Source organism: Corvus kubaryi, unplaced genomic scaffold (assembly GCF_017639235.1).
Source record: "Corvus kubaryi isolate FWS band 111438036 unplaced genomic scaffold, C.kubaryi_AGA036_p1.0 37396, whole genome shotgun sequence".
Taxonomy (NCBI): Eukaryota; Metazoa; Chordata; class Aves; order Passeriformes; family Corvidae; genus Corvus; species Corvus kubaryi.
This window is the reverse complement of record NW_024581135.1, coordinates 5,650,734-5,676,508: the sequence shown is the minus strand read 5'-3', so window position 1 is coordinate 5,676,508 and position 25,775 is coordinate 5,650,734. Positions and strand designations below refer to the sequence as shown.

The 25,775-nt window shown below is 39.1% G+C and overlaps 1 protein-coding gene across 5 annotated transcripts in view; it reads left to right on the top strand.

The window, feature by feature from the left end:
* THSD7B (thrombospondin type 1 domain containing 7B) overlaps positions 1-25,775 on the top strand; it is a 301,488-nt gene that overhangs the window by 182,009 nt on the left and 93,704 nt on the right. For all 5 annotated transcript variants that reach the window (XM_042041089.1, XM_042041087.1, XM_042041088.1 and 2 more), the window contains exons 14-15: positions 20,569-20,763; positions 24,881-25,144. In XM_042041089.1, coding sequence (XP_041897023.1) covers positions 20,569-20,763; positions 24,881-25,144 — 459 coding nt within the window. The remainder of the gene's footprint in view (positions 1-20,568; positions 20,764-24,880; positions 25,145-25,775) is intronic.

Below are 25,775 nucleotides of genomic sequence, written 5' to 3'. Positions count from 1 at the left end.
AAGTCTGGAATTCAGTCTTATATGAGTGCCATTATCCTGCTGTAAAAAAGCACCTGTCATAAAATCATGTTTTGCTTACATTTTCCTTCTCATCTCCAAGTTCCTGAAATTTATTCTTCTGTTTCATAAAACAGAATAGATTCAGCAGGCAATCCTCCCTTTTATTTTTGTTCTGTAACACCTTCTGCCACTATAAGTAATGACAAACAATTGAGGTCAGGTAAAAACACCGAAACTTTCTCTTGAGTAATTCCAGTTCCTGGTTTGCCAATAGATTCAGAATAGATTAGGAGCCTTTTTTTTCAAAATACCCAAATTTCATTAGCAGAAAGAAATTAAGTATTTAGAAGTCAACCTCTGGTGAATAGCACTGAACAAATTAAAATCTCTTGAGCTTAATGAACATTTACCTTTGGTTTTGCATTTAAAACTAATCTTCATTCTTGATGAACTGTGTATATCTGCACACAGGAGATGGAGAGAATGATCGCTGCAGTATGAATGAGGGATTGCATGAGTCCAGATTGCTCGTGTCAGATTTCTGTCAGTTTACCGTTTAGCTTTGATCTTTAAATTACTTCCCAAATTCTGAGTTTAACTATAGATTTGATAGTAGATTTGCTTCATGCAAAAATGTGTGACAGTGTTTCACAAAGAGGGAAACAAGGAAAAATAGAGGAGGAGACAAAAATGCCATACTAATGTCATGCATGCATGTATGTATGCATTTTTAGCCTTCCCTGCACCAGTGGCATGAGGAAGATATCCTCTCCCAGAGAGATTTTCCAAGGGATTAATTTCAGTTTTGTAGTATTAGAGTTGACTGGGAACAGGAGGGGAAGCTCTGTGAAGGTATGGTGGATCAATCTCTCTGAGCATTTCGGCTGCCTTTGATATTGCTGCAGTTTAATTTATGAGAAATAAAGTCACCTGCTTGCATAGAAATCATCCTGGGCCAATTTCTTAAAACCTGGTGCTGCAGCAGAGGTGTCTATACAAATGTACACGGCTGGAATCTGCAGCTGGGCACTGCAGTAGGGCATGGAAATTTGTCCTCATATTGTATTACATCCCATGGATCTTCCAGGTAATGTGTTCCCCTAGACCAATTTTTCTTTCTTTGGGTGTGAGTTGATAGGACAAGGGGAAGAAAGATTGATACTGGTTTGCCAGTGACAGGTTGTTCACAGAAGAGTGATGGTGGACTGCCCTCCTGTTTTTAATGGGGGATGTCAGCAGGCATCAGAGGACACTTAAAACTATATTTCAGCCTGGGTCTGCCCAGCTTCCACCTCAGGTAGAGCTGCTCTAAGAATATTTCATAGGCAGGAGGAGAATTGGCATGACATTACTTTATAGACGTGAACTAATAGCAGGAGAGACTCCAAGTCATTTCTGTCACTGTAGCCTTATGCCAGCAACATAAAAATTGAGGAGACTCTTAGAGAATTTGTCCTGACAGCAATCTACAGTGCAGCATTTTATCCAAAGGCAACTCAATGATCTGTAGACTTCCTGTAAAATAAAGATGATGAAGACTGCATCAGATAAGTTACATGTATTTGATTTCCTTCAAAACCAGGACAGTATATTCCACTCTGTAGAAGGGAATAAGCAGGCTCTCTAGCTTAACTGTATACTGTTCTTATCTGGTAAACAAAACAAATATCAGCATCTTAGTACCACACACAGCATTTGTTTTCTCGGGGAAAGGAACAAAAAGCCTTAATCAAGTAGAACAGTCTTTTGAAGCCAGAAGGCTCGGACACTGAAAATGCATGCTAAGGGCATGCACCAATAGAGGGATTGTTAAAAGATCAAAATAATGAGAGGTAAAGCAGAGGGACATCAAAGCTTGCCAGGCTATGTATTTCTGCCTTGATTAGGAGGAAGGAGGGAAGAAGGGGGGGAAAAGGGTTTTAGATCAATAGGAAGTGGCTGGGTCACCTCAGACAGCACCATCCAAATGTGTACAATTTACAGGAATTGCTGGAGCATCTCAATCATAAAAGTCCCACAGGATCTGACAGTGCTCACACCATATTTAACAGGCACAGAGGGAGAGAGTCGAGATCATCTTTTCTGAAGGAAACTCCATTTTTAAATGTAAGGGTAGATAGATTTTCATTTTGTCTTTCATCCCTCTGATTAAGTTCAGCTCTCTTTGGTCTCCCAAGATTTCTTTTATCTGGTGTGGAGTCTGTATGATCTAAGCAACTATCGTTGGCGAAAGTCCTTTTTGGGGTCCTTTTTTAAATGATGGATTGTCATTAAACAGAGTGTAGTAGATGAAAGAGGTCCAAGGAGAACCAAACTGTGCCGAGACTTGCTCAGGAGGATGAAAGGCATAATGAGAGACATAATGAAGAGCAATCTCTCCCTCTAACTGGAGACAGGCCCTTCCAATTATGACTTGTTTTTACCACTAGCTGCCACTGATTTAAAATCCTAGTTATGAGCAATTGATTCAGGCTTTGCACACAAATCTTGAATAATTTGTACTCTGTGAACTGGAGGCCTGGGTGGTGACACGTCATGGTTTGTGCAGAGGATGCTACAGACTAGAGCAGGAATCTCTTCTGTGGCCACAGGATGGTTGTAAGCAGACCTGCTCACACAGTCTTGTGTGCTCTGTGTCAGAAATACAGGAGCCATTTCATCCTAAAACTCTTGCTTTCTTCACTTACAGCCTGAAACATGAGGGTTTCTAATCCTTAATATTTTAAATGAGCTCATATAACTGTTGCTGGTTTTTAGCCTCTCTGTGTGTCTGGCATACCTCAGTTCAATGGGGTAACCCTGCTGTGAGTGAACTATGTTAGTTTCTTGATGATTTTTAATTTAATTGAATCATCCTTTGTTCTTGAGGCATTTGTGTCCTGGTTGGTCTCCTTTTTTGTTTGCTATTTTATGTAACACTTTCCCATCCCTCTTGTTCACCTCTCCATGTGCAGACAGGCTCATTCAGTACTGATTTAGATCTACTTTTGCTTTTATAAAATTTTAATTTCCTGCATGTCACATTTGTGCTGTTTACAACTCCAAAGACAATTCATGCCAAAGCTTCTGCGGTTCATAGGGAAATTGTTAAAAATTCATCTGAGCTGAGCAGGATAAGATCCAGGTTCTCTTGAAAATGGCCTTAAGGAGGACTTTTCTTCAAATAGACATTTTAAATAAGAAAGCTTGAAGCATGTCCAAAAATAACCAAGTATATTAAAAAGCTTTTGTACTGTAGCAAGTTTATTAAAATACTTTTATACTATTCATTGTCAGGAAAACACTAGAGATGTTACTCTTACAGTTACTCTTTCAGTTACCCAAGTAACCTCTTTCTTGTCCATAATGATCTCAGTCAAGTGGATTATCAGCTTGTGAGACATTCCAGAGCCATTAAATGGAAGGATGAAGACCAGTTGTTTATTCTTACAGTATGGTAGTACCAAAGGGGTTTAGTTTGAGAAATAGGCAGTTCTGGGTTGAAATGCTGATCCTGCTTAAATGAATGAAACATTCAAGGGCTCTGTCAATTGTTTGGACTTCCTCCTCTCACCTCCTGGAAGAAAAACCAAAACAACAAACCCAAACAAGCAAACAACCCCCCCACGCCCAGAAAAAAAAAAATAAACAAAAAACCAAACCAACAAACAGAAAAACAAATCAACAAACAAACCCAGCTGTTGGTGAAAGGAAAATGGAGATGTTGAAAGGAATGCAGAGTTTGATTTATAGCATATATTGTTCATTGTCAGACTCCTAAGGTTTGACCTGTCTGGGGAATTTCCTTTAGAGAAACTTGATAAAAGTTGCAGTTTGTGTTTCCCCTTTTTCTGCGTTACTCAGAAAACCCTTCTTAATGGAAATTCTTGAGTCAGGTTTCATTCAATAATTAAGAACTAATATTCACCACGAATATTTGCATCCTAAATGGCAGAGCCCATCAGTATGGCTTACTGTAAATCTTCAAGCACGAGATTTTTTAAGAAGTGACATGCCACAAAAGTGTAAAAGGAATCCTGATGTCATGTTTGTTGACTCAGAATTTGTATATTAATGTTACTCTGATTGCTTTATGTCTGCAGTAGAGGTTTTAGACATGAGTTTTCAATTTCAGAATAAATGAATAACCTTGACTCAAGCTGTCTTTCAAAATTCCCAGCATCTCTCTTTCAAACAGGTGCACTAAAGTGACAGAAGAGTAACTGGAAGTGACAGGGATGCTTATGAAGTGCTCGCACTTGTGGGAATACAGCAGGTGCCTGTGAACTGGTCAATATTACATTTGCTTTGGGTGTCCAGTGGTGCTCTTTTCTGCTGGCACTGTTTCTAAATATGTTTAGAAATATTAGAACTGCTGAGTGGTAGGTTTAGCACTTTCTAAACCAAGTCTGATTGCAGTAGTAATACTTCCAAACATTTTTCCTGTTGGAAGCAACCCTTCTCCACTTCCCTTATCGTCACTGATTTCCTTCTGAAAAGACTCAGGAGAAGATTCCATCTTCTTTATTTATAATAAATCAAGTGAAACTTCATCCAAAAAATTGGAATTCCCCTGGAATAAAATTACTACACACAAAAAAGCCATCTCTATACCTTGATGGCAATAGATAGTAATGAAAAATATGTCACCTTCTAACAAAGATTTTTCTAAAGTCAATTTTTTTGCTGGCAGCTGCTGGTTTTGCCAGATGTGTGCATCATTTATTAGAGGATTGCTGATATTGGCTTTGTGAAATAAGGAAAGTTTTGAATAATATATTCTGATATTTGACAGAGTTCTCCTGAAGTAGGGTATTTTGTAGTGTTAAATTTGGATCTTGGATGTGAAGCCTTGTAGCAAATGTTACTTTTTACTGCTTTTCTGATCAACTCCGGTCAGTACTATTGTTTCTTTTTGACAGTTCACTGAAGTTTCACTGCAATCATATATTTGTTTTCTGTGATGTGCCCCAAGGTGATTGAAATGTCTCCGAGTTATCTCTTTTGTACTGTCTTTTAGATATCAACTTTCTGTATCTTAGTTTTTGCCCTGGCCTTTGTGTAGGCAGAGGAACTGCCTGAACTCGAGGCAGGCAGTGTGAGGGGATCTTACCAACCTATTAAAATGTAATAGGCTTGTCCAAGGCCATCTACTTCAGCATCCATTTAATTCGGGGTGAAGGAGATCAGCACATCCTCGGGGGATGTGGGACGTGCCGGGGCAGCGCTCCCAGCCGCGGCCGTGTGGCTGGAACACGTGGCCTTCCACAGCCACTGCCCTCGCTGACCACGGGCCTTGGCTGCTGCTCATTTATTCCTTGTGCTCCTGGAGGGCATCTTAATAATAGGCACTTAACAGCATTTGAGAAATTCAAGCGTAAGTGGGCCTGCAGAAGTGAGCAGCTACTGCAGATGTGAACTCTTGAGAGCGTTTGGGCTCTCTGTTTGACTCTTCAATTGCAATTATCTCTTCCGCTGCATTTTAACCCCCAGAACACACAGTGTGGTCACAGACATTCCCTGTTCAGGGCACGGTGGAGAATTTGTGGGACAAATCAGAACTGCCCTGTTTGTAAGAAGTTGCTTAGATCAGTAGATTCTTTTTCAGTACCTTTTTGAAATGTTTGGTTGGTATAACACACCAAAAGCAGTGCAGAACTCAATCCTGTGAGGTTGGATGGGTTTTGTGCGGGCCATGTTGCTGATGAAGTTTCATGCAAGCAAACCTCCAAACAAACTGGGACAAATTTGTGCTTCAAAATAAATAGATATCTTCAGTGCCTGGTTTCATGGAGTATAAATTTTCCTGTAATCTAAGCACATCTGCTCATAGTAATTAACTTGTGTGGTGTGTGAAAAGAAGAGCTACATCAGCTCTATGGCATGGTGAGATAGATTGCTTTCTCTCTCTTCATCATAATGGTTAATTGTAGGGTTTATAGGAAAATGGCTGGTTTTTATTAATTTTTTGGTTTAGATTATGTATCTGGCCCCTTTTTAAAGCTTATTTAAATGTTAATACTCTGCAAATCCGATATAAAAGCATAAACTTTGTAATTTTAAATGCTTTGATAGGAAACAGGGCAAAATGTGTCTGCTCAAATTGTCTTATCTGAAGCCTTTCAAAGATGCCTGTCTTTCCCAGTGAGATGAATTTCACAGGTAAATGTAAATACTGGAGGCAACCATGAAAGAAATTTAGAAGGATTATGGAGTTTCATTTGACCCTAATTGCTGGTGTCTCCAAGGGGCAGACTTAATAATAATGAAACATATTAGCAGTTTGCAGTTGGTTCTGTGGTTTTGCAAGTATTACATTTTTACTATGAAAGAAATAATCACCTAATGTGTTTCCAGAAGTTAAATACACTTAGTTCTTGGGCTGTATTTGAATAAAATTTGATTATATGCTTTGTGGAATGTAAATGTTCAGGCTTGCAGTGGAATAAGTGATGTGTACGCAAGTAGAGCTGTCAAACAGGCTGATGAGGGGAGCCCAGTGATCCTGTTGTATTTTCTCCCAGTGCAGTCATCATCATCTTCCATTAGTTGCAAACGAGTTAATGTGTTCCATAGATGGAATTCAGCCACAGGTTTTTATTGGTGTTGAGTTTGCACAGTCAGAATGGTGGAAGCAAAAGAAATGATGTGAGGAGAGCCTTTATTGAGCAGAAGTCTGAAACTGGGGTAAAGTTGCAGGAGGAGTGAACAGAATTTATCTTACTACTTAAAAATCCTTCTGGGTTGCTCAAATCATATTGATTAAATGATAAACAAAGTACTTTCTTGAAATCTCAGTTACTGGCATAAACACCCTGATTGAATTATGCTGCAAACAGAACACTATAAGGGAAAATGTCTTTACCAGTTGCAGTTATATCTCTTTTTTTTTTTTGGATTTCTTATTAAAAATTTCATCTCTGGGTTTTCTCAGAAGATGAACTAGACTCAACAAAGAAGCTAATGCAAAAATAAGCTATTGCAGTGGCATCAATGAACAGATACAATAAGCAAATAAGCAATTTGCAGATAGAGAGTCAACATCCCATGAAATGTTTATAAAGGTAATATTTAAGATCTCATAAAATCAAACTGTATTCAGATACAATAACAAAAGTTAGTAATAAAACAGTGATGAATCCGTCCCAGAGATTATCATAAAGCAAAAGGCTCTATTCCATTTCAGAGGTTTGCTTTAGTGCTAAGCATTCTACATGTTTTTATGTCAACTCCACCCAATCTTTGCTTACCCAGTTACTCCTGGTTAGAGTGTGCACATCCGAATCAAACTGCTGGAGGCGTGTGCTTTTTGATGCAATATAATTTAATTACTAGGGAAGTCATTTAGGATTCACGGTGCTGAGCATTTTTAGGATTTTTGTCCTCAAGGAAGCAGACTATTATAAAATAAGGCCATTCTTTTTATTTTGCCATGTCCATCAATCTATTACAGAAAGCTGATGTATTTAACTTTTTTTTTCTTTTGGTATAGCTGTCCCTGCTGGATGATTACTTGTTCCAGCATTTTTGTGCAAATCAAAAATAAGCTGATGCTCACTTCTTGACACATCAAGATCAGTTTCTCTAAGTTTGCTAGAGCCAGGATTCATTAGAACAGACACTTTTGAAATAGCTGGCTTATCCTTGGTAGCCCTGTCCCTGAAAGGAAATCCACTCCCAGGGATGCACCCCATGAAGGGTGGTGTGAGCCTGGGCCAGGTTTTGAGGAGGGGGGTGGGAGAGTGGAGGGTGTCTGGTTTTTGCCAGGACATTTGCAGGAGGATCCTTTGTTACCTTTAATGCCCATTGCTAATTCTGATTTTTCATGCTTGTGCTGCAGCCTTCTGCTAATCTGCAAGAACCTGATCTAATTTTCACCTTTGTTGTTGTTGTTGTTCTGAGGGCAGTGAACAGCTTTTGACTGAGCTCAGCTGATCTCTCATACTCCAGATTATCCCCAGTGTGGTTGTGCCCATTCCCTCATAGGAGAGCATTCACTTTGGCTTTTCTCTCTTTTCTGAGCTGCACCTTTCTTCAGTTTCCTTTGTCCTGCCAGCTTTCCAGGACGCCTTACTTAGCTTTAATGCAAATATATGTGTAGGAATGTATTTGTCTACCTGCCCATCCTAGCTGTTCCCCGTTGGTTCCTGCTCATGGCTTACACTCTATGCTGAGTGAAATTTACTCTGTCTCCACCTTGACACACCAGATTTTACCAGTTGTTCTCTATAGACCATTCCAAAGATGGAAAAGATGTAAAATTTATGCATCAAACACAACATGTCACCATCATTTGCATGCCCTTACAGAAGAGCTGTATGTGTGTTACTATTCCAGTCACGTGAATTCACCTGTTAAATATTGGCTACAACAAGGTTTCACTCCAAAATATGTTAGTGTGATAACTGTGTAAACATTTTCAGTCTGTTTTTAAGTAAATATATTCTTATTGTGACACTTTAGTTATCTAAGTTGAAATGTGATGTGAAGATGATGGAGGAGCCATCACAACTTGGGATTTAGGTGTCTCATCAGGCACTGCCTCTGTATTTCACAGAGTGTAGGTAAGTTGGGCAGCCTGTGGGGGACAGAAATCAGGTCCCAGTTCTTTATTTCCTCATGTAAGTTACTCTGAAAAGAGTTGTTTAATACTGGTAGCAGGTGACTGTTGTTTGCTGTTTATTCAGTGTTTTTTTAGGTGTAGCAGATTTTAGGTTGGTAAAGAATAATTTGATTTTGGGAGGTGATTCCATATACCATGTTTGTTTGAGGTTGTTGCTGAAGACTCTGACTGTAATGGAAAATATATTAAACTGCATTTTAGGCATAAGTGATGGAAAGGTAGATAAGCATTTGAAACATTAGAGAGTTAAACTTTTCCTTGTTTCTTCACAATCTTTGCTCATCCTTTTGCTGTGAGAGATCTGCCAGTATTGCACTTTTAACTTAGATGTAACTTGTGTCCCTACTTCCAGTGAGCACTTAACGTTTTTTAGGTTAATTTCTTGTAACAGTGTGAAACAAGCTGTTGTTATATTGGACAATGTAGGATACAAGAATCTGTTCAAAGCAACATATGAATCTCAAGGGTTTTTTGTATATTTACTGTATTGGAAAACATGGGAGTCTCATCAAGACTTCTCATTTATTGTTAGATACATCAGTGTTGGTAGCTCATCTTTCCTTCTTTTTATTAGAAAAAACTGCATTTACTAAGTTAAGTAGAGAAGAAGGAGGAGATTACATCCTGTAGTTTATACAAGTGCCCAATTCTCATCACTCTCAGGAGATAATGTGTTTTGGGATGGGGTTTTTTTAAACTTCACTGTATTTTTACAGTTGTATGAGTACTTAGGACAGTGGGTTAATAGTTAAACTAGCCATTTTATTCATTCCTTTAATTATTTTCAACAACTAGAGAAAAGCTTTTTTTTTTTCATCTTGGTGTTATCAGTAACTCCACCAACAGTACTTTTCAATACCTTTTTCTTTACCTCTAGACAAAGTTCAAATTTGTGTGTGTTAACCATACACCATCAATATGTGGTATTTCATTTAATTTAGGATTATTCTGTTACTTTGGATCCTTACATGGAAGGCTGTGAAGATGTCTTTGGTTCACACAGCTAATGCTTTATGAAACAGAGTAATTCAAGCTCTGTAGTCACCATGCTACGTAATGACCTACTCATAATTTTTGAATTGACAGTCAGCATATATTAAATCTGATCATCTATTTGAAACAGTAGTATTTCATGAACTGCAGCTGACAGTTTATTATCTTATCTGTGAGAACTCCTTTCTTCCTTCATCTTGCCTCAAAACCAATACCCATACAATTGAACTTTTGGTAGAAGTCAAGGTCACAGCTTTGGAATAAAGTTATATATGGGAATTGCCTGTCTTCACATTGAAAAGGTGAGTAAATCAAAAGTGCTGATATGGTAATCTAAATCTGCAGTGTGTTCTCTTGCATTTTATTGAAACAAAATGATAAGAAGTTTTCTTGACTTTTAAAAACTGGTCTTGGTGAAACTTTCTTTAGAAAGTGTCTTAATAAACCTATTTAGATTTAACCCTGCCCTTAAAAAATTAATTTAAAAAATTAAGAATTGCAGCAAATTATAAGATGTGTGTGTATATATATATAGACATACATATATATATATATATATAGCTTGATGCCAGATCACACAGCTTTTCTGAAATGACAGGAGTCAGGAGCTCGAGTGTGTGATCCTCTCTGGGTGGAAGAAGAGTGCTTGGAGTTGAGCAAGGGGCTGCTGGATGCTCCCAGCCTGTCAGGCTACAATTCCCATTCAGATTCTTCATTCTTTTTCTGTGTTTCATCCTTTCCACTGCTGGGCTTTTCACTGAGATTTTGAACTGTGGGCAAAATTATTTTCAAACACTGGCTCTTGTTCAATTCTTTCTTACCCCATATTTTTTTTTAGTGCACATCAGTGAGATCTGCTGATGTGAGGTGAAGAGTCAGTAAAATAAAAATCAAAGTTGCCTCCGAGGATCCTCCTCTTCCTTATTTGTTGATTCAAACTTTCAGGCTAATCGATTTCTCTTTTATTCCTTGTTGGCACTGACCTTATAGGCCCGAATGAAGGCAATGGTTTTCGTTGCTTCTAGGATGTTGTTGCTAAATTGTTCCTTAATTATACACACAATCTCCATAACTCCCCATTAGTGTTGCCTTGATCTGTTGTAAGTAGTGTTACATTTAAAGAGGTTTTTTGAGGGGGTGGTGGGGGAAGAAAAAAAATCTCAAATTTCAATTTTTTTTTTCTGAAATGAATTATGCATTATTCTGAGTAAGTGAAAACTGTGGATGAAATATTGGCATTTAATAATGTAATGCCAGAACCTCCTGGCATAAAGTTCAGTACCTAGACCAATATTTAAACTGTTGAGCAATGTTATTGCTCTACTAAACCTCATCACTTCGCATTTCTCTCTGCAAGACCTACTATTGCCTCAGGCTATAAATGGAAGATGAGATTTTATTATAAGTCTCCTGGATTAGGTACACAGGAACCACACTGGTTGACATCGGCTTTGATATATATATGAGCAAAAGTTTATGTAGTCATTTCTGCTGCGTTTCCATTCTAAAAGTTAATTAACTGATAAGATATAACCCTGGAGCGTGGGCCATCAAATAGGACAAGACAAAGGTTTAGAGAGAAATTGAGACAAAGGTCTGATGCAATGAATGATGGAGGAAAGGCAAAATGCAGTAGGTCAGAGAATGTCTCACTTCCGTGTAGCTGTACAATCTGAATTTATTTGGCTGTGCCGTGTCAAACTTGCTCATAGAAACAAATTACTATGAATTCCTGCTATGCTGTATTTATACTTTCATTATAGCGACAGCAAGAGTTGGTCTCCCAAGTACAGCCCATTTGTATGGAAAGTTCCCTTTCCTCTGGGTTTCTGATGAATTAAAAAGCTGCTATTTACTGTTTCTTTGAAATACACACTTAAAATTCCAAATATCAGTTCCCGCTTCTGAAAAGGAAATGTGATGTGAATCTTGATGGGTTTTCAAAGTGTTGAGTTGGGTTTACACTGAATTTTATTTCCTAAATAACTTATTCTAAAATGGAAGAAGTAATTAACTCTTTGGGAAATTTTGGAAGTCCCTCTGGTTATGTCCCCTTGGTTTTAAGGGTTATGGTAGTGCTGGGCATGATTGGAAGGGTCGGTCGGATGTTCCTCTGGGCTTTGTGTCACTGAGGTCTGGGTCGCTATGTGCTCCTCAGTGATGTCCTCCCTGTCTGGCTGGGTCCTGCCTCTCCACAGGTGAGCACAGCCCCTGCTGCTCTGTGTGGACAGGGCTGTGAAGGGCATTTCTGCTCTTACAGGAGGTGGAAGCTGATGATAAATCCTTGTGGCTCAGCAGCCACTCTCAAATGAGGCAGGAGGGCACGTGTGAGGTAAATGGTGGGTCCGCTGTTGTTGCAGTGGCACAGTATGAATAGCCACCTCCACTTCTACAAAATTTTATTCCAACTTAATTTCCAAAGATGACCTTCCCCTGCTTTAAGTGCTCCTCAATTTGAACCTCTGATCGTGTAACGACAGGTGGCAGAAACCTTCTGCATCAAGAAATATTCACACAGAGAGCAATTTTATGGGAGAAACTGCTCTGAGCTCCAACAAAGATGAACAAAACTTCACAGGTGAAAAGAGGGTATAAGCTGAGAATCTAACTGGTGATTTATTATTGCCAAGATTAAAATGATTTGTACTGGAAAGACTGTAATAAAAGAAAATGTGGCATAGTTCATAGTGCAGTGTCCCAGACTGTGGTTTCCCGGAATGAAGATTAGCTTAAAATACTAATAATCTTTCAGCAGGGTGGAAACTATTTCTAGGTCTGATGCAATTTATGTTCTATTGTATTAATTTGTTTTTATTGTATCTGATTGCTTTTTTTCAGTTAAGTAAACCATCAATTATATGATCTGAACGAATGGTAAAGGAATCATGATAGAGAGCTTTCTGTGTCCAAATGTTGTATCTGCTATACATGAACGATCCTATTGTGATCAGTCAGTGTTTAGATTGTGTAATTGCTTTAGAAACAAATGCTTGCAAACAAATGCTTTATTTGTAGAAGAATCAGTAAAAAGAAAGTGTAATAGGATCTGTTGTTTTCCAGTTGAAATAATTGTGAGTTTTCCCATTGTTTCAGCAGGAATACAATCTGCTTTATAACCCCACCCTCAGTTATAATAATTTAGTGCAAATTTAAGATGAGTAGCAGCAGCCAAATAAGGAATGTTTCTCTTTTCTTCTGCCTATAAGAAAGGAAGAGAGGATCACTGCATGAAAATCACAATGTCCTGTAAGATATCTCCCTTTGCATCTTCTCTGATCTTCTGGCTTGTTTTTAAGAGGCTAGAAGGAAAAAACAAATAGTCCCTTTAGATCTGTTAGCTTCAAAAGAAGAGTAAAAAGGAATTTGCTAGCAGTGAGAATGATCTGAACAGCAAACCTGTGGAAAGATGGGTGTAATTATTTTTTTTATTTTTAAGAGGCAAAGCTATTGGATCTGCTATGTTCACACAAAGAAAAAGTTCATTTAGCAAGAGCCAGGGGAAATACCACTCCTTATACATATGGGAATCAGAGTCTTTTGTATGGCCAATTTAGAAATACACCCTTCTTGGACTGTTAGTCTCTTCTGGGGAATTCGGGTGTCTTTCCTGGTTTTGTTTGGTCGTCTTCGTTTTTCTTTTTTTTCCTGCCCAAGAATGGGTTCCCTGACATAGGGTTTCCAAAAAACACTTTTCCCCTGCACAGTAGGAATGTTTAGGAGGAAGTGTGAAAAGCCTTTCTGGATATATAATTTATATATATATGTACATACGTATGGAACTCCCACACATCAGAGTGACTTTGCTCTTACTGGGATTCCAATATGCGTACTTAGCTTTCCCACTGGGTAAATCTCCTGAAAACCCTCAAGCATTTCATTTTTCAAGGCTGTGGGTGGGAAATTTTTCACAATCTCTTTCTGCCTCTCTTACCTTTAATCTAAGTACAGTGTCTTTACTGTACTTAGATTGTGCTGACCCTTGAATCTCAAGTCCAGTATCTTTATTTTTCTCTCATGAGGTGGACAATACTGTATGATGGCTGAAAGATACTTAATTTAGATAACATGAATTATTTGAGTATGCGTTTTTATTAGCTTCTGTCAAAGTAATTTCAGTTATATTATCAGTTTTAGGCGGGAGATGAGTAGCCAGACTTCAGACCTCAAAGCATTTAGTATTCTTATCTGTTTTTTTATGGTAGAAAAGTGATAGTTGAAGTGGAAAGTTTTATGCAGGACCATATATACAAAATCCATTGGTACTTTAGAAAACTCTGAGAGCAGTTTCCATGAGGGGAATACAGATCAGGATGGGTTGGAAAGTTGTTGAAGGGCCTGTGTATGTCCTGGTAGCTTTTAGCTGCTGGTCTCCGAGCAAGGGGCCAAGAGCAGTGGGAGTTTTGAATACCAAAATCAGAAGAGCCAGAGCTGGGGGGGGGGGGGGGAATGGGGAGATGAGGAGGAAGGGTGGATTCAAGCCTTGAGGTGTTACTTGGACTATCATATTTTTAATAAAATGTTGGGGCAGTTGTGAATATGTGGGTGTGTTAGTGTTGTGTTCTGGATTTAGTGTCTGTGCTTCACTGCAAAGAAAGTCAGTGCTTGCTTAATCAGCTAAGTAAGTTTCCAACTTGAGTTACTAGAAATACTGTAAATGTTGTGTTTATTTTCCACTTTCTCTCTTCTGTGTTATTTGGCATGTTTGATTCTCTGTATTTACTGTCATCTCAATGTGTGTATTTATAGCAGGATGGTTTAGTCTTATTTTCAAGTTGTGCAATAAATAATTCATCTTAAATATAACTTGATGATAGGCGCCACAAAGAAATTGAACTTGAATAATTTTGGTAATTGTGGACCACAGAAAGAGGAAAAAAATTAACATGTTTTTGTATTTTATGTTCTCTGAAAGGAGCATAATTTCTATCATTAATCATCTAATGCACTTACATTGATTTTCTTTTTACTAGAAAATGAAAGTAAAAGCAATTCAAAACCTATAATAATGTTAAGGGGAAGAGGGAAAAATTGTGAAAGATTCTTTAGACTGATTGCATAATGTGGAAGCACTCAGATTGCAGTTATTCTCTGGACAAAGTAAATTTGAAACATTAAAAACTCATATTATTTTTGCCTTTCTGGCCAGGCAGAGTGTGAACCACTTAGAATAAGAAAACACTTGTATGAAAATAGTGCTTGACAATCATATATCAGTCCTGTGTTCTGCATTCCGTGTGTGGGTGGGAGGAGGAATGGGCTTTACAGGGATGTACTTGTCTCCTGCTTCTCCTCAAACAGTGGGCAGTTTTGATTCACAGATGAGGAAAAATAAAACCTCAAGTCTCACAGCTTGGCAAAATTGCATGTGCAGCTCAGCTCTTACAGCAATTCCAGTCCTGTATTCCAAACCAAGTAATTGATCATCTCATCCATGAGTATCAAAGAAAAATTGCACTCTGAGGAGTTATTTTAGATGGAACAGAGGTGAGTCCAGTTGAAGGCATTAAATGGTACTAAAGGTGCCCTCCCACCTTGCTGGCCCTCAGAAAGCTGCAGCTGGGATTCCTTTTGAGGCTCCTGTGCCTACATTAACCCCATGCACATGTCTTACTGTGGAAAGGCTGCAGAGAGAAACCAACCTAAAGCATGGACCTTTACATTGAGAAGGATGTTCACAGTTTTGCATGCTTTTTTCCTTCCCTTCTAATTCTATCCCAAACTTCTCCCCTTTCCCATTACAACCTCTTCTCCATGCTAATGCTCTGCACCCAACTTTTGTGCCCATTTCTTCCCTCACCCCTTTTCATGCAAATGATTTCAGTTGCTTTCCTTTCAGTTGGTATTTACCATCTTTATTGCATCCCAAGCTCATCTCGGGCTCCCCTTGTTTGTTTATAGAGCCTGTTGGTCGGGATCTGTGTTTATTCAGCGCTCTGTTTGCTCGGTGGCATTTGTCAGCCCTTTAGCACTACTGTCAATATCATTAATAATTACAAAATGGGGAACTGGTGACCTCGGAGACAGTTTTCCTGCTGAATAACTAGTTGTCCCAGCTCTTCCTCAGTTATTTGTATGAGATTTGTGTCTGTGATGTCCTTCCTGGCATCATTTGTTCTTTTCCTCAGACTTACTTTTAATGGTTATCTTACGGTGTGTTTCTGTAAGTCCAGAACTTTGGCCAAACTTCCTTGCAGGGAGTGCTGCTGCATCCAAGGGGGCTGCACAGGGGTGAAATTAAGTGTGTATTTATGTCCTTATAGAATCAGGACTTTAAACTTCAACCTGAGTCTCAGCAGAGCCTTATCTTGTGTCATCTATTATGTCTGCTTCTGGCCTCCTGTAATTAGGGGTTGCATTAACATGCCAAGAACAATGTCAGTGTTCCACCTGGGATTCTGAAAAAACTTGTTGTAAGGATGAAGGAGCATCAATATAGAAAACAGATGAAGGCATCGTGAGTTATGGGACTATACTTACAGTGAGTAAGTCTAGACCCTTAAAGTTATTTTATTCTTTATTTTTTTAATATATTATCCCTTAACTTTTTCACTTACCACTAATGATATGTGTAAGAAATGATGTTATTACATTGAAGGATACCAAGAATAATTATGCAACAGAAATGAGGATTTTTCTGAACAAGAGAGTAAACAGCTATATTAAAACCATGTCTTTGACTTTACATACTGGCTTTGATTTTTCAAACATTCTTGGAATTTGAAGACAGTGAAGATGATTACCTTGCTTTGCCTACACCTCCTGGCGTTAAAGCTCTTGTGTAGCCTCATAGCTCATCCTATTGTTCATGTACTAATCCCAGTCATTTGATTTGCACTACTGCATAGCTTTAGTTTTAGTGTTTGGCCTGAGTGTACCTTCCTGGAATTATCAGTCATTGTTTTCAGGTGTTCTAATGACATTTAATTCCAGAGTTTTGAAAACACTAATTTACTTTTCTCAAATTGAAAGTGCTGTGGTACAATATAATCTTACTGGTTCATACTTGATACTCTCAGTCTTTAGCTTTTTACCCTTTGGAACCTGTTGGAATGCATTTTTGAAGGAGAATGGATTGTAACTTTGGTAAATGAATATGATTACAGAGGCTGTCTGTAATTGGATTTTTACTTAAGACGAATTAAATTTATGTTATGTTTCCTTATTGGATGCAATGCTGTGCCTGTAATATTTCATTCTCAATACAATTCCTTTTGTTAGGATCATCTCCAATGCTCTTAAGTCAGGCACGTGCACCTGAGAGCACCTGAGTTCCTTCAGTCTGATGCTGACACACTTCTTTGGTGATGTTGTAACATCATCTAAGGATGCCTTCAATGCCTCTGCAATCTGACAGTGTGCAAACATTTGATTTCACCATCTAAAAGTTTATAGGAGAAGTGTCTGTTATTTACTTTCAATTTAGGAGAAATGTAGTTACAGAATGTAGCTCCCATATGCTTCTGTGCGCCATATGCTGAGATGCTGGCACACAGACACGCTCCTGTGGGTGGGAATGCAAAGCCAGAAGACAGAGACTGTCACACTGAATATCCCCTTAGCAGTCCTTGCTCAGTCTCCTGGCGGGGCCCTGTAGCAGCAGAAAGGGAAATTTGCTCCCCAAGCTCTACATTTAACACTTGACTTATGCCTTGAAGCAAAGCAGTTGCCTCTGCAGCTATTTTCATTGCTCATATTAATCGCTGTGGTGCATTGGCACCTTCACAGGTGCATCCACACAGTCCGCTAAACAATTCCAGCCCTTCTCTGAAAAAAAGTTATTTTCCTTCAGCCTCTTAAACCTGGCTGCCTTTCAGTTTAATTCATGATCTCATGTTTATCATTACAAGAGAAGGTGGTTTGGATTTTATTTTTTTTGTGACAGCAGTTTTCTTTTTATATCAACAGAACTGCATTAAAATGTCATCCCACAGTTTGGCCCCAAGTGTTTAATTCCGGTTTGGTGGGGTTGACTGGTGGTAATAAAAAAGAATAGTTCAAAAGGAAATCCTACATTTCCCCTCTTTGTGGGAATCAATATTATAACTTGAAAGCCTTTATCTGGCAGTGTCCTATTATTAGCTGTTTTATTCATATGTTTGTGTCCATTTTAAATGCTGCAGAGATGGTAGAAATCACACATTATGCCTAGAAGGGATTTATTACTCTGATTTTTTTTCTCAATGCATAAGGCTGCAAATGGACTGCATTTGCTCTCTTGGGGTATCCCACTTGAAAAAACAAAAGAGATGTTGACATAACAGAAATGGCTTTGTGGTATGAGTTTATTTAAAACCATTGTGACAGAACTGAGGATTAAGGGGAAATATTTTTTATGCAGCATAAACCACATATGAGCCAAACCAATCAGTAGTTTGAAACCACCGAGGATAAATAATTTTACTTTCCTGAAGGTTCACTGAAAACAAATTTCTCTCATTCTCCTTCCAGAAGTGCCTATATATGAAAATATTTTTTCTCTTAGAAGTTAAAGCTAAGTAAACTGGGAAGTTTGCAGCAAGCAGAAACGAGGGGATTGGTTCCTGATGGAACCACTGGAGTGGGTCCATCATGCTGCTTTATGCCTGCCCCTTCCCAGTCTGTTAAAATGCCCTAATGGGTTTTTGCTTTATTATTTCATTTATTTTTTCAGTTAATGCAGCTCACCTCAAGCAAGGTTTTAGGCATGTAGCAAGAATCACAGGAGATCCTCCTCCTCCCCTCCTTTAGGTGTTATGTCTCTTACTACACTATGCATTATATAGTCTTTTCAAGTCCTTGTCTTCATTCTTAGACATATCCAATCTACTATATTGTTTGTTATTTTTGTTTAACTTTACTCATGTTTCCGTTGTCACTAATTTCTTTAAGCTCTATGATCTCCATCAAATATTTGCCCTGATTTCATATGTCCTTATAGATATACCCATCTCTTTAAGCATCCAGATAGGCTCAGGGACCTTGGTGAATTATTTGTATGCCTGCAGCTGTGGCGGTTTGTGCAGAAGATTGGGTGGTTAGATAATAACTGATCACAGCAATGGGACGTCTGGTTTAACATCCATACCTTGAACTTCCACCCCTTGTACTGCCATTGTTAATAAATGTCAGGAATGAAGTGTGCTCTTCTGCCAGCACCTAGTGAACATTGCAGCGGGGTGGTTTGCTCTGCAAGCACGGCTCCTGCTGCGTGGGGCTGGCAGTGGAGGATGGAGCTGCCAGCAGCTGTCGCGATGCTGAGGAGATGCTCTGCATCCCCTTGGCCAGACGTCACGTGGACACAGCTGTGTGGCCAAACCTGGGGTGTCCTTGCTGAAGGTAACGAGGCTACACAAACCTTGGGTATCTGAGTCTGTGGCTTGTTTAACCTTCCTGAGGAGGGCAATGACGCCGTGTCCCCGCACAGAGCCGCGACCTCTGTCCTCGGCTCCTGTAACTGAGGAGGGCAAGGGCTCACAGTCTGACGGCTGGGGCTGGGAGCTGGGAAGGGTCACGGAATTGGAAGTGAAAGGCAAGGATCAGCAGTTTAGAGGTGGTTATTAATATGCTGATTTGCTGTCACTTGAGTCTAAAGAGACTTTTAACAATTGCTTGTCTTTTGCATGCTCTTCAAAATGCTGATTTTTTCCATAGAAATCTAATTGCATTTTAATAAGATGTTTTTTTTATTTCCAGGTGGTTGCCAACCCATTCCTTTCTCCCATACAGTACTGTAGTTAAAACCCAAAAAATCATGTGTATTTATGGCAGAGCTCCATCCCAGTAAATCCTTTAACTGTAAGAAAACAGAGTTCTTTCCCCCTTTCTTTTCATGCACTCCTACTCACATTAAATGCTGGCAACAAGGAAAATATATGCATCCTCAAAAACCTGAATTATTTAGCAATTGTCATAAAATAATATCACAGGTTGTTAAAGTTCAATAGTAAAATCTGGATTAAATAATTTCATCCTCAGTAGCTTTATGATGCAATGTGTGGACTTGCCTGGAATCAGAGAGCCCGACATGACTAAACTCTTGTGGCCAAATTCAGTTCATTGCTGTCCCTGAGTTTATTACCTTAATCAAGTCATGACCTATCTTTGCTTTGTTTAACCTACACTGGAGGATATAAATAGCCTATAATCTTGGAGATTTTGTGAGAATTAATTATTACTAATGAAATGAAAGACTCCATGATGTGCGGGCTATTTTTATTTGATATAATTACTTACTATTAATTCACTGAATTTAGCAAGTTTTATCCTAGGCTTCCTGTGACTCATTTTTATACATTAAATACTTTTGTTCTCTGTCATAGCTATACAGTACCAATATTCACTGTGAAAAATTAATTATTAGTTCTAAAAAAGGACAACAGACAAAGTGGGGGAGTATAAGAGGTATCACAATATTTAGGGAGCTCAGTTTGGAGGGGCCAGACCTGGTATTTATACCCTGTTGCAAGAAGCATTTAGCTGTAGCATCTGCTCAGTCATTTCCTTAATCTGAAATATGGAAAAGATGATGGTTTTGGAGAAGGACGCTTTCTTTAATGGTTTTTAGGGGCTTTTTTAACCACTTTGCAGCAGTTTCAATTCCATGAGTAGCAAGTGCATCACATCTTGTGAATCCTGGCCTCGGCCAAGTATGTTTACTGGCACATGGCCACAGTGTTATGTGTTTTGTTGCTTGGTTGTACAATGTATCATTGGTTAAACTGTCCCCACAACCTTTAAAATGACTGCCTCCTTGCAAATATTGAATTTATATCATCATTTAGATAACACACTGGTCAAATAAGAATGTGTCTTCATGGTTTTGTGAAGCTTCCAGCACATCACTGAGTGACACATGAACCATGCCCTAAAACCAAATCAGCTTTATTCTGTTAATCCAGGGGAGTGAATCTCACACAGAGCAGCAGGACTGACTGCCAGGAGTGTAATACAATATATATATAAGAGTATAAAGCTTTGTGTCCCTTTGCTTGCAGCTGTGACGTGCCTGTCGGAGCAGGGCGGCTCTGCCGCCGTCGGTGACTGCGTGCAGTGGGCAGGGGCGATGCCAGCCCTTGTCCAGGAGTGCCTCATTCCCTGCAAGGATGACTGCACATTTACCCCCTGGTCTAAATTCACAGCGTGCTCCTCTGACTGTGACACAACCAGAAGCAGGAGGCGGTCGCTCACAGGTATAATCTTTTACAATATTTGTCTGATTGTGATAATGCCTCTGGGGTGTTGGCGGACTGATGCTGGCGTGGTGGGAACAGTTCCCGTCCTCAGTTGGTTTTTGATCTGGTTCTGATCATTGCCAGCCTTACACACATTCCAGTACAAGAACAGTGCAGAAAAAGTGGAAAGGTGGTTTTAGACATAAACCAAATGAAACAGTGACCAGGCTTTGTGCCAGTTTATCTGACCTATTAATCTGGGAAGCATGCAGAAAATACATGTACAAGAGTGCAGATCAGTGTGATTTTCTGAAGGAAGTTTAAAACTGGGAGTTCTGTGCTCAGCAGTGTGCCCTAGTTCAACAGGGCAAATTAATACCATGAATAAAGAAAACCCATTATCATTAGAAAAGCTTTGTTTGATCTTTTATATGTATTCATTAAACTCACTGGTTCAAACCATTTGACGGAGCAGTCTCCTGTACTTGCTGTTGAGGTTTGTTGTGTTATTTGAATGCTGACCAAACTGAAAAGCTTTAAAACTCCTTAACGTGAATAGTTTGGAACTGCATGTTTTGCTGGGAGTTGCCTTCCCCCACATGTGGTTAAATCAAATAAAAATGAATTATACTGTTCTTAGAAGGTTTACAAGAAATTTGCTGTTATTGTTCTTCTCAACACTCACATCTTTTCATGTTTCTGTGTTGTGTTTGAGAGCTATGGTGTACCTGGCTTGAGTTTGCTCCTTTAATAGAGGTGGAACGTCAAAGATTTTGACTGTGGAGTAGAGAGCTAAAGCTGCTGTAAGAACATCTGCCAAGATAAAAGCTGGGATCTGAAGGGCAGCAAAATATGTTGGCCACCACTGCTCCTTCCTCCTAGACTCACTTGTCCTTGGCTGCATGGCTGTCTTCTTACTCTGTTACTGCTGGGATGTTCTCTATGTTTTACTAACTAACAATTACAGCACACATTTATACTGGTTTCAAGCTGCCATTCCTTAGAGTGGCTCATTAAAGGATAAAGATTTATCTTTTATGTAAAAACCCAGTATTACACAATTCTCTGTAGTTTCTGGCAAAGGGCATATTCTAAAACATTCTCTATACCAATGCCTGTATGTTTATAGTTGGAGAAATCCTTGATCCCCAGTGAAATAACAGGTGCCTGATCTTACAAAAAATATGTAAAAATTAATGAATAATTACTTACAGGTAGTTTTAAACCTGATTTTTCTTCATGAACGTTGTGCAACTTAGAAAACAGTACAGCCCTAGCTATCCCCTTTCTTACTCTGTTCTATATCAGATGGAGATCTGTTCAAGTAAGTGGGCCAAAAATGGTTTGTAAAAACCAGGTTTTGCTGGTTTGTCTCCTCACCTGCGCTGCATTCGTGACCAACCACCACCAGTCTCTCCCTATCCGACCTTGCTGGGTACCATTCCTCCTGCCAGGATGGAGCTCACGGTCTCAGCCCGTGCCCAGTGAAGGTGTCCTGCAAAGCAAGTGGTGAACATGCACTGAGTGTCCCAGGTGGGGACATGACAATGCTCCAGAGAGCAGCAAGAGACAACCAAATCAGACACTGGGTTTGGTTTGGGCCCCTCTCAGAAGGGGAAGTCAGTGAGATTGGTGCCAACTTGTATTTGCATAAAAACTTCTTGAAAAACAGAGGTAGACAAAAGTCTGGAAAAAATCTCATCTGTTGAAACTCAGTCCAAAGATTTAAGGAAGTTGCTATTTTCAAAAGTATTTTGTGATGTTAAAAGTGTCCTTTATCCATTTGCATTTCACCTCTCTCTGTGTATGAATTGTACCTATTGTTCATCACTGCGTGTGTCTCTGTCAAGTGAATGCTTTGGCTTCATTATAACAGTTCATTAATAATGTCATTTAGTGGAAATCTTCTAATTGTTTGCTAAGTATTTGCTTGCCCTCCACTCAATTTTTAATAGTATTATTCATTTTACTTTGTAATTCATTGACTCTACATATAAAATTAGTCATTACTTAAGTGAAAGACTTATTACAGAACATATAAAAATTCAAAGTCATGTTAATGAAAACACAGTTTTTAGGTGAGTTTTCAGTTAATTAATACAGTCAGTTAATTCACTGTATTATGGATACAAAGCACTTTCTGTATTTTTAATGTTTCCTATAATTTTTATGTACAGTATGTATTACCTGATAATATTCAATATATATAATATTTGTTAGTATTCAGAGATGTAATTAAAAAAGAAATATGTAATTCAAAAAGAAAATACTATTTAATTGATGGGTTTATGCCCTCGAAAAAATTTGGAGATGGTATTTTTAGCAGCGATTTTTAAAGCAGTCTGTGAAGATGATAAAAATATCACTACCACTAATTCTAAATATATTTCTTTGTGAAGAGTACGGGATCAATGTCACTTTTCCCTCAAAATAGGGCTTTCATAGCAACTTCTTTTAGGGGGAAGATTGCAACAAAACAGATGGCAGGGCAAGTTGGAAAAAAAAGTCACATTAGTGTGAGATTATTAGCATCCTTACCTCAGACTGTTGTGCTTCGTGTCATGATGGCAAAACATGGGCAAATCCCAAATTCCCATGTTTACTAACACAATGCAGAACATAAAACTGAACATGCAGAGTTTGTGGCTCCTCATGGCTTGACAAACAGAAAATGCTGGAAATGCCATTAGAGAACTCCCAGTCTATTTAAAGTTTCTTAAAAGACTTTCCTTGAAATATGGGGAGTTGTACCTGAATTTAAATATATACATAAAAGTGTAAACATAGATTTATCTACCAAACTATAAAGATGCTGGCACTAATTGATTTCTTTGCATTTAACATCCCTTTGTGCTGGCAAATCCTACATTCCCCAGAAGTCTGGCAGTACAATTTTGAAAGAGCTGGGGCTTGAAGGCTGATGATATTAAGGGTCTGCAGTCAGGGCCCTTTACTTTGGAGGTACATGGTTATCTGTAAACAGATTTCAACAAGACCCAGCTTGTGTGTGGTGAAATGACTCTGGGTTCCAGACTTGAAAGGGGGTTGTTGAGTTACATAACTTATCTTTTGTTTTAGTATCTTATTTGTGTGCAATAAAGAGAAAACATTTATTTTGGGATCAAAGCTTTAAAAACCGTCTGCAGAAGTGTTTTTAGTGCATCCAAGGTCCCCAAGGAACATTTTGAGGATGGGATACAGATGCAGTTTGTTGCTGAAGATGAATTCTCCCTTCTGTGCAGATGCCAGATGCAAAAACATTCCTGAGCTCAGCCAGCATCAAGATTGTTCCACGGCACCTGTGCCAAGAAAAGCATTGATTTTTATCTTTAGAGGCTGTGTACCTACATTTGTTCCCTTGAGCAGCTGTGGAGACGCAGGGAACATGAACTCTCTTTTTTGCATGATTTCTTCTTGCCCTGGGGACCCCTTCTCATGCCTTGAAGTCCTGCAGGAGAAGGGCATGGAGAGTGCAGTTGCAGAGAGCTGTACTATGGGTTTATTTGGATGCTGCTGCTTCCTAAATCTACGGAAAGAGCCTTCTTCTAAAACCTGTTGAGGGAACAGAGCAAAGGAAAACATAAAAGCAAATACAACCATTGAAATTCTTTCCAGCCCTAATAATTTACTGAGGATTATCTTCTTCTGTTTTCTTCAAAGCACTGTTTGTGTGCACAGCACATCTCTAACTAATTTGTAAAGAAATCTCAAAGAAGTTGTAGCTAATGTAGAGTCCTCTGGAAGTTGTCTTGGCAACCACTGATTGTGAACAAATAGAGACAAAACAATCAACTTATTTTTATCAGATAATTAGAGGAAAATAATATTATATGAAATTACAAAGCGGTTTCTGGGCAGACCATTCCTAGAGTAAGACTTTGTATTTTACTCCTTGATCTACCCATCAGAACGGTATTTCCAAGTTCTCTGGTTGCCCCTGGAGATCAGTGCATTCTCCTTGCACACCAGAGCACTGGCAATAGCTAATAGATGCTTCAGAAACATCCCTGAATATTAACATTCAGATTGTCTTGGTTCTAATGTGTTGAATTCATGCAAGTATAAATAATGTGACGTGTTGTTATCAAGAGGAGCAGATGTTGAGCTAACGCGCCGATTTCTGTGCTTGGAACAGGGCGAAGCAGAAAGCGAGACAAATGCCAGAACACTGAAGTTTATCCTCAAGTTGAAACAGAGCCGTGCCCCTGCGAGGTGTTCACCTCCCAGCCCCATGGAAATTGGTCTGACTGCATTATCAGAGGGCGTCCATCGGAGCTGCAGCCGGGAATGCCATCCCAGGGAGTGGCCAGGGAGTGTGGCGAGGGCGTGCGGCTGCGAGCCATCGCCTGCTATGACAGGACCGGCAGACTGGTGGAGCCATCTCGCTGTAGCAGTTCGGGTAAGGAGATGTAAAACAGCCCACAGCACATGTGAATTGCACTCCATGGCTCGCTGTGGAGCTTATCTGAGGTGTGCGCTTGATGGAATAGCTCTCACAAGTTTGCCGTGGGTGTTGAACATTGTTCTTTGAATATCTTCTTATTGCTCTTTAATGCTGAGGTTTTCCTCAGTGTAAGGCTCTGCTGGCATTTCTGCAATGGAAATGAAGCACAAGAGGGCTAAAGTTGGCTACGCTGCCAGAATACCAGAGGCATTTCTTTTATTTCCCTGAAAATCCCATGAAAGTATAAGCTTTGGAGGAGGTATATTTATTTCAATCAGCATTTTGTTTGAAGATATCTCCTACTTCTGCTTTCACTTGTCCAGAAGTTTTTATTCCCTTTTACTAAGTTTGGAAGTTTGCATTGTTGTTATCAATGAAGGAATTCGGAATTTTCTAGAGATAATTATATTTAATTACAAAATCCCAGTGATGTCACCTCCTGTCCCTCATGCCATGCACACATGGCTTCAAGAGCCAGTGGCCTCCTCCTTGCAATTATCTGCCAGCGTTAAGCTCAAACTCATGGAGTGTATTTTCATGTCACTGCTTGCTGGGGTGCTGTCACCTGTATTTCATGTATAATCTA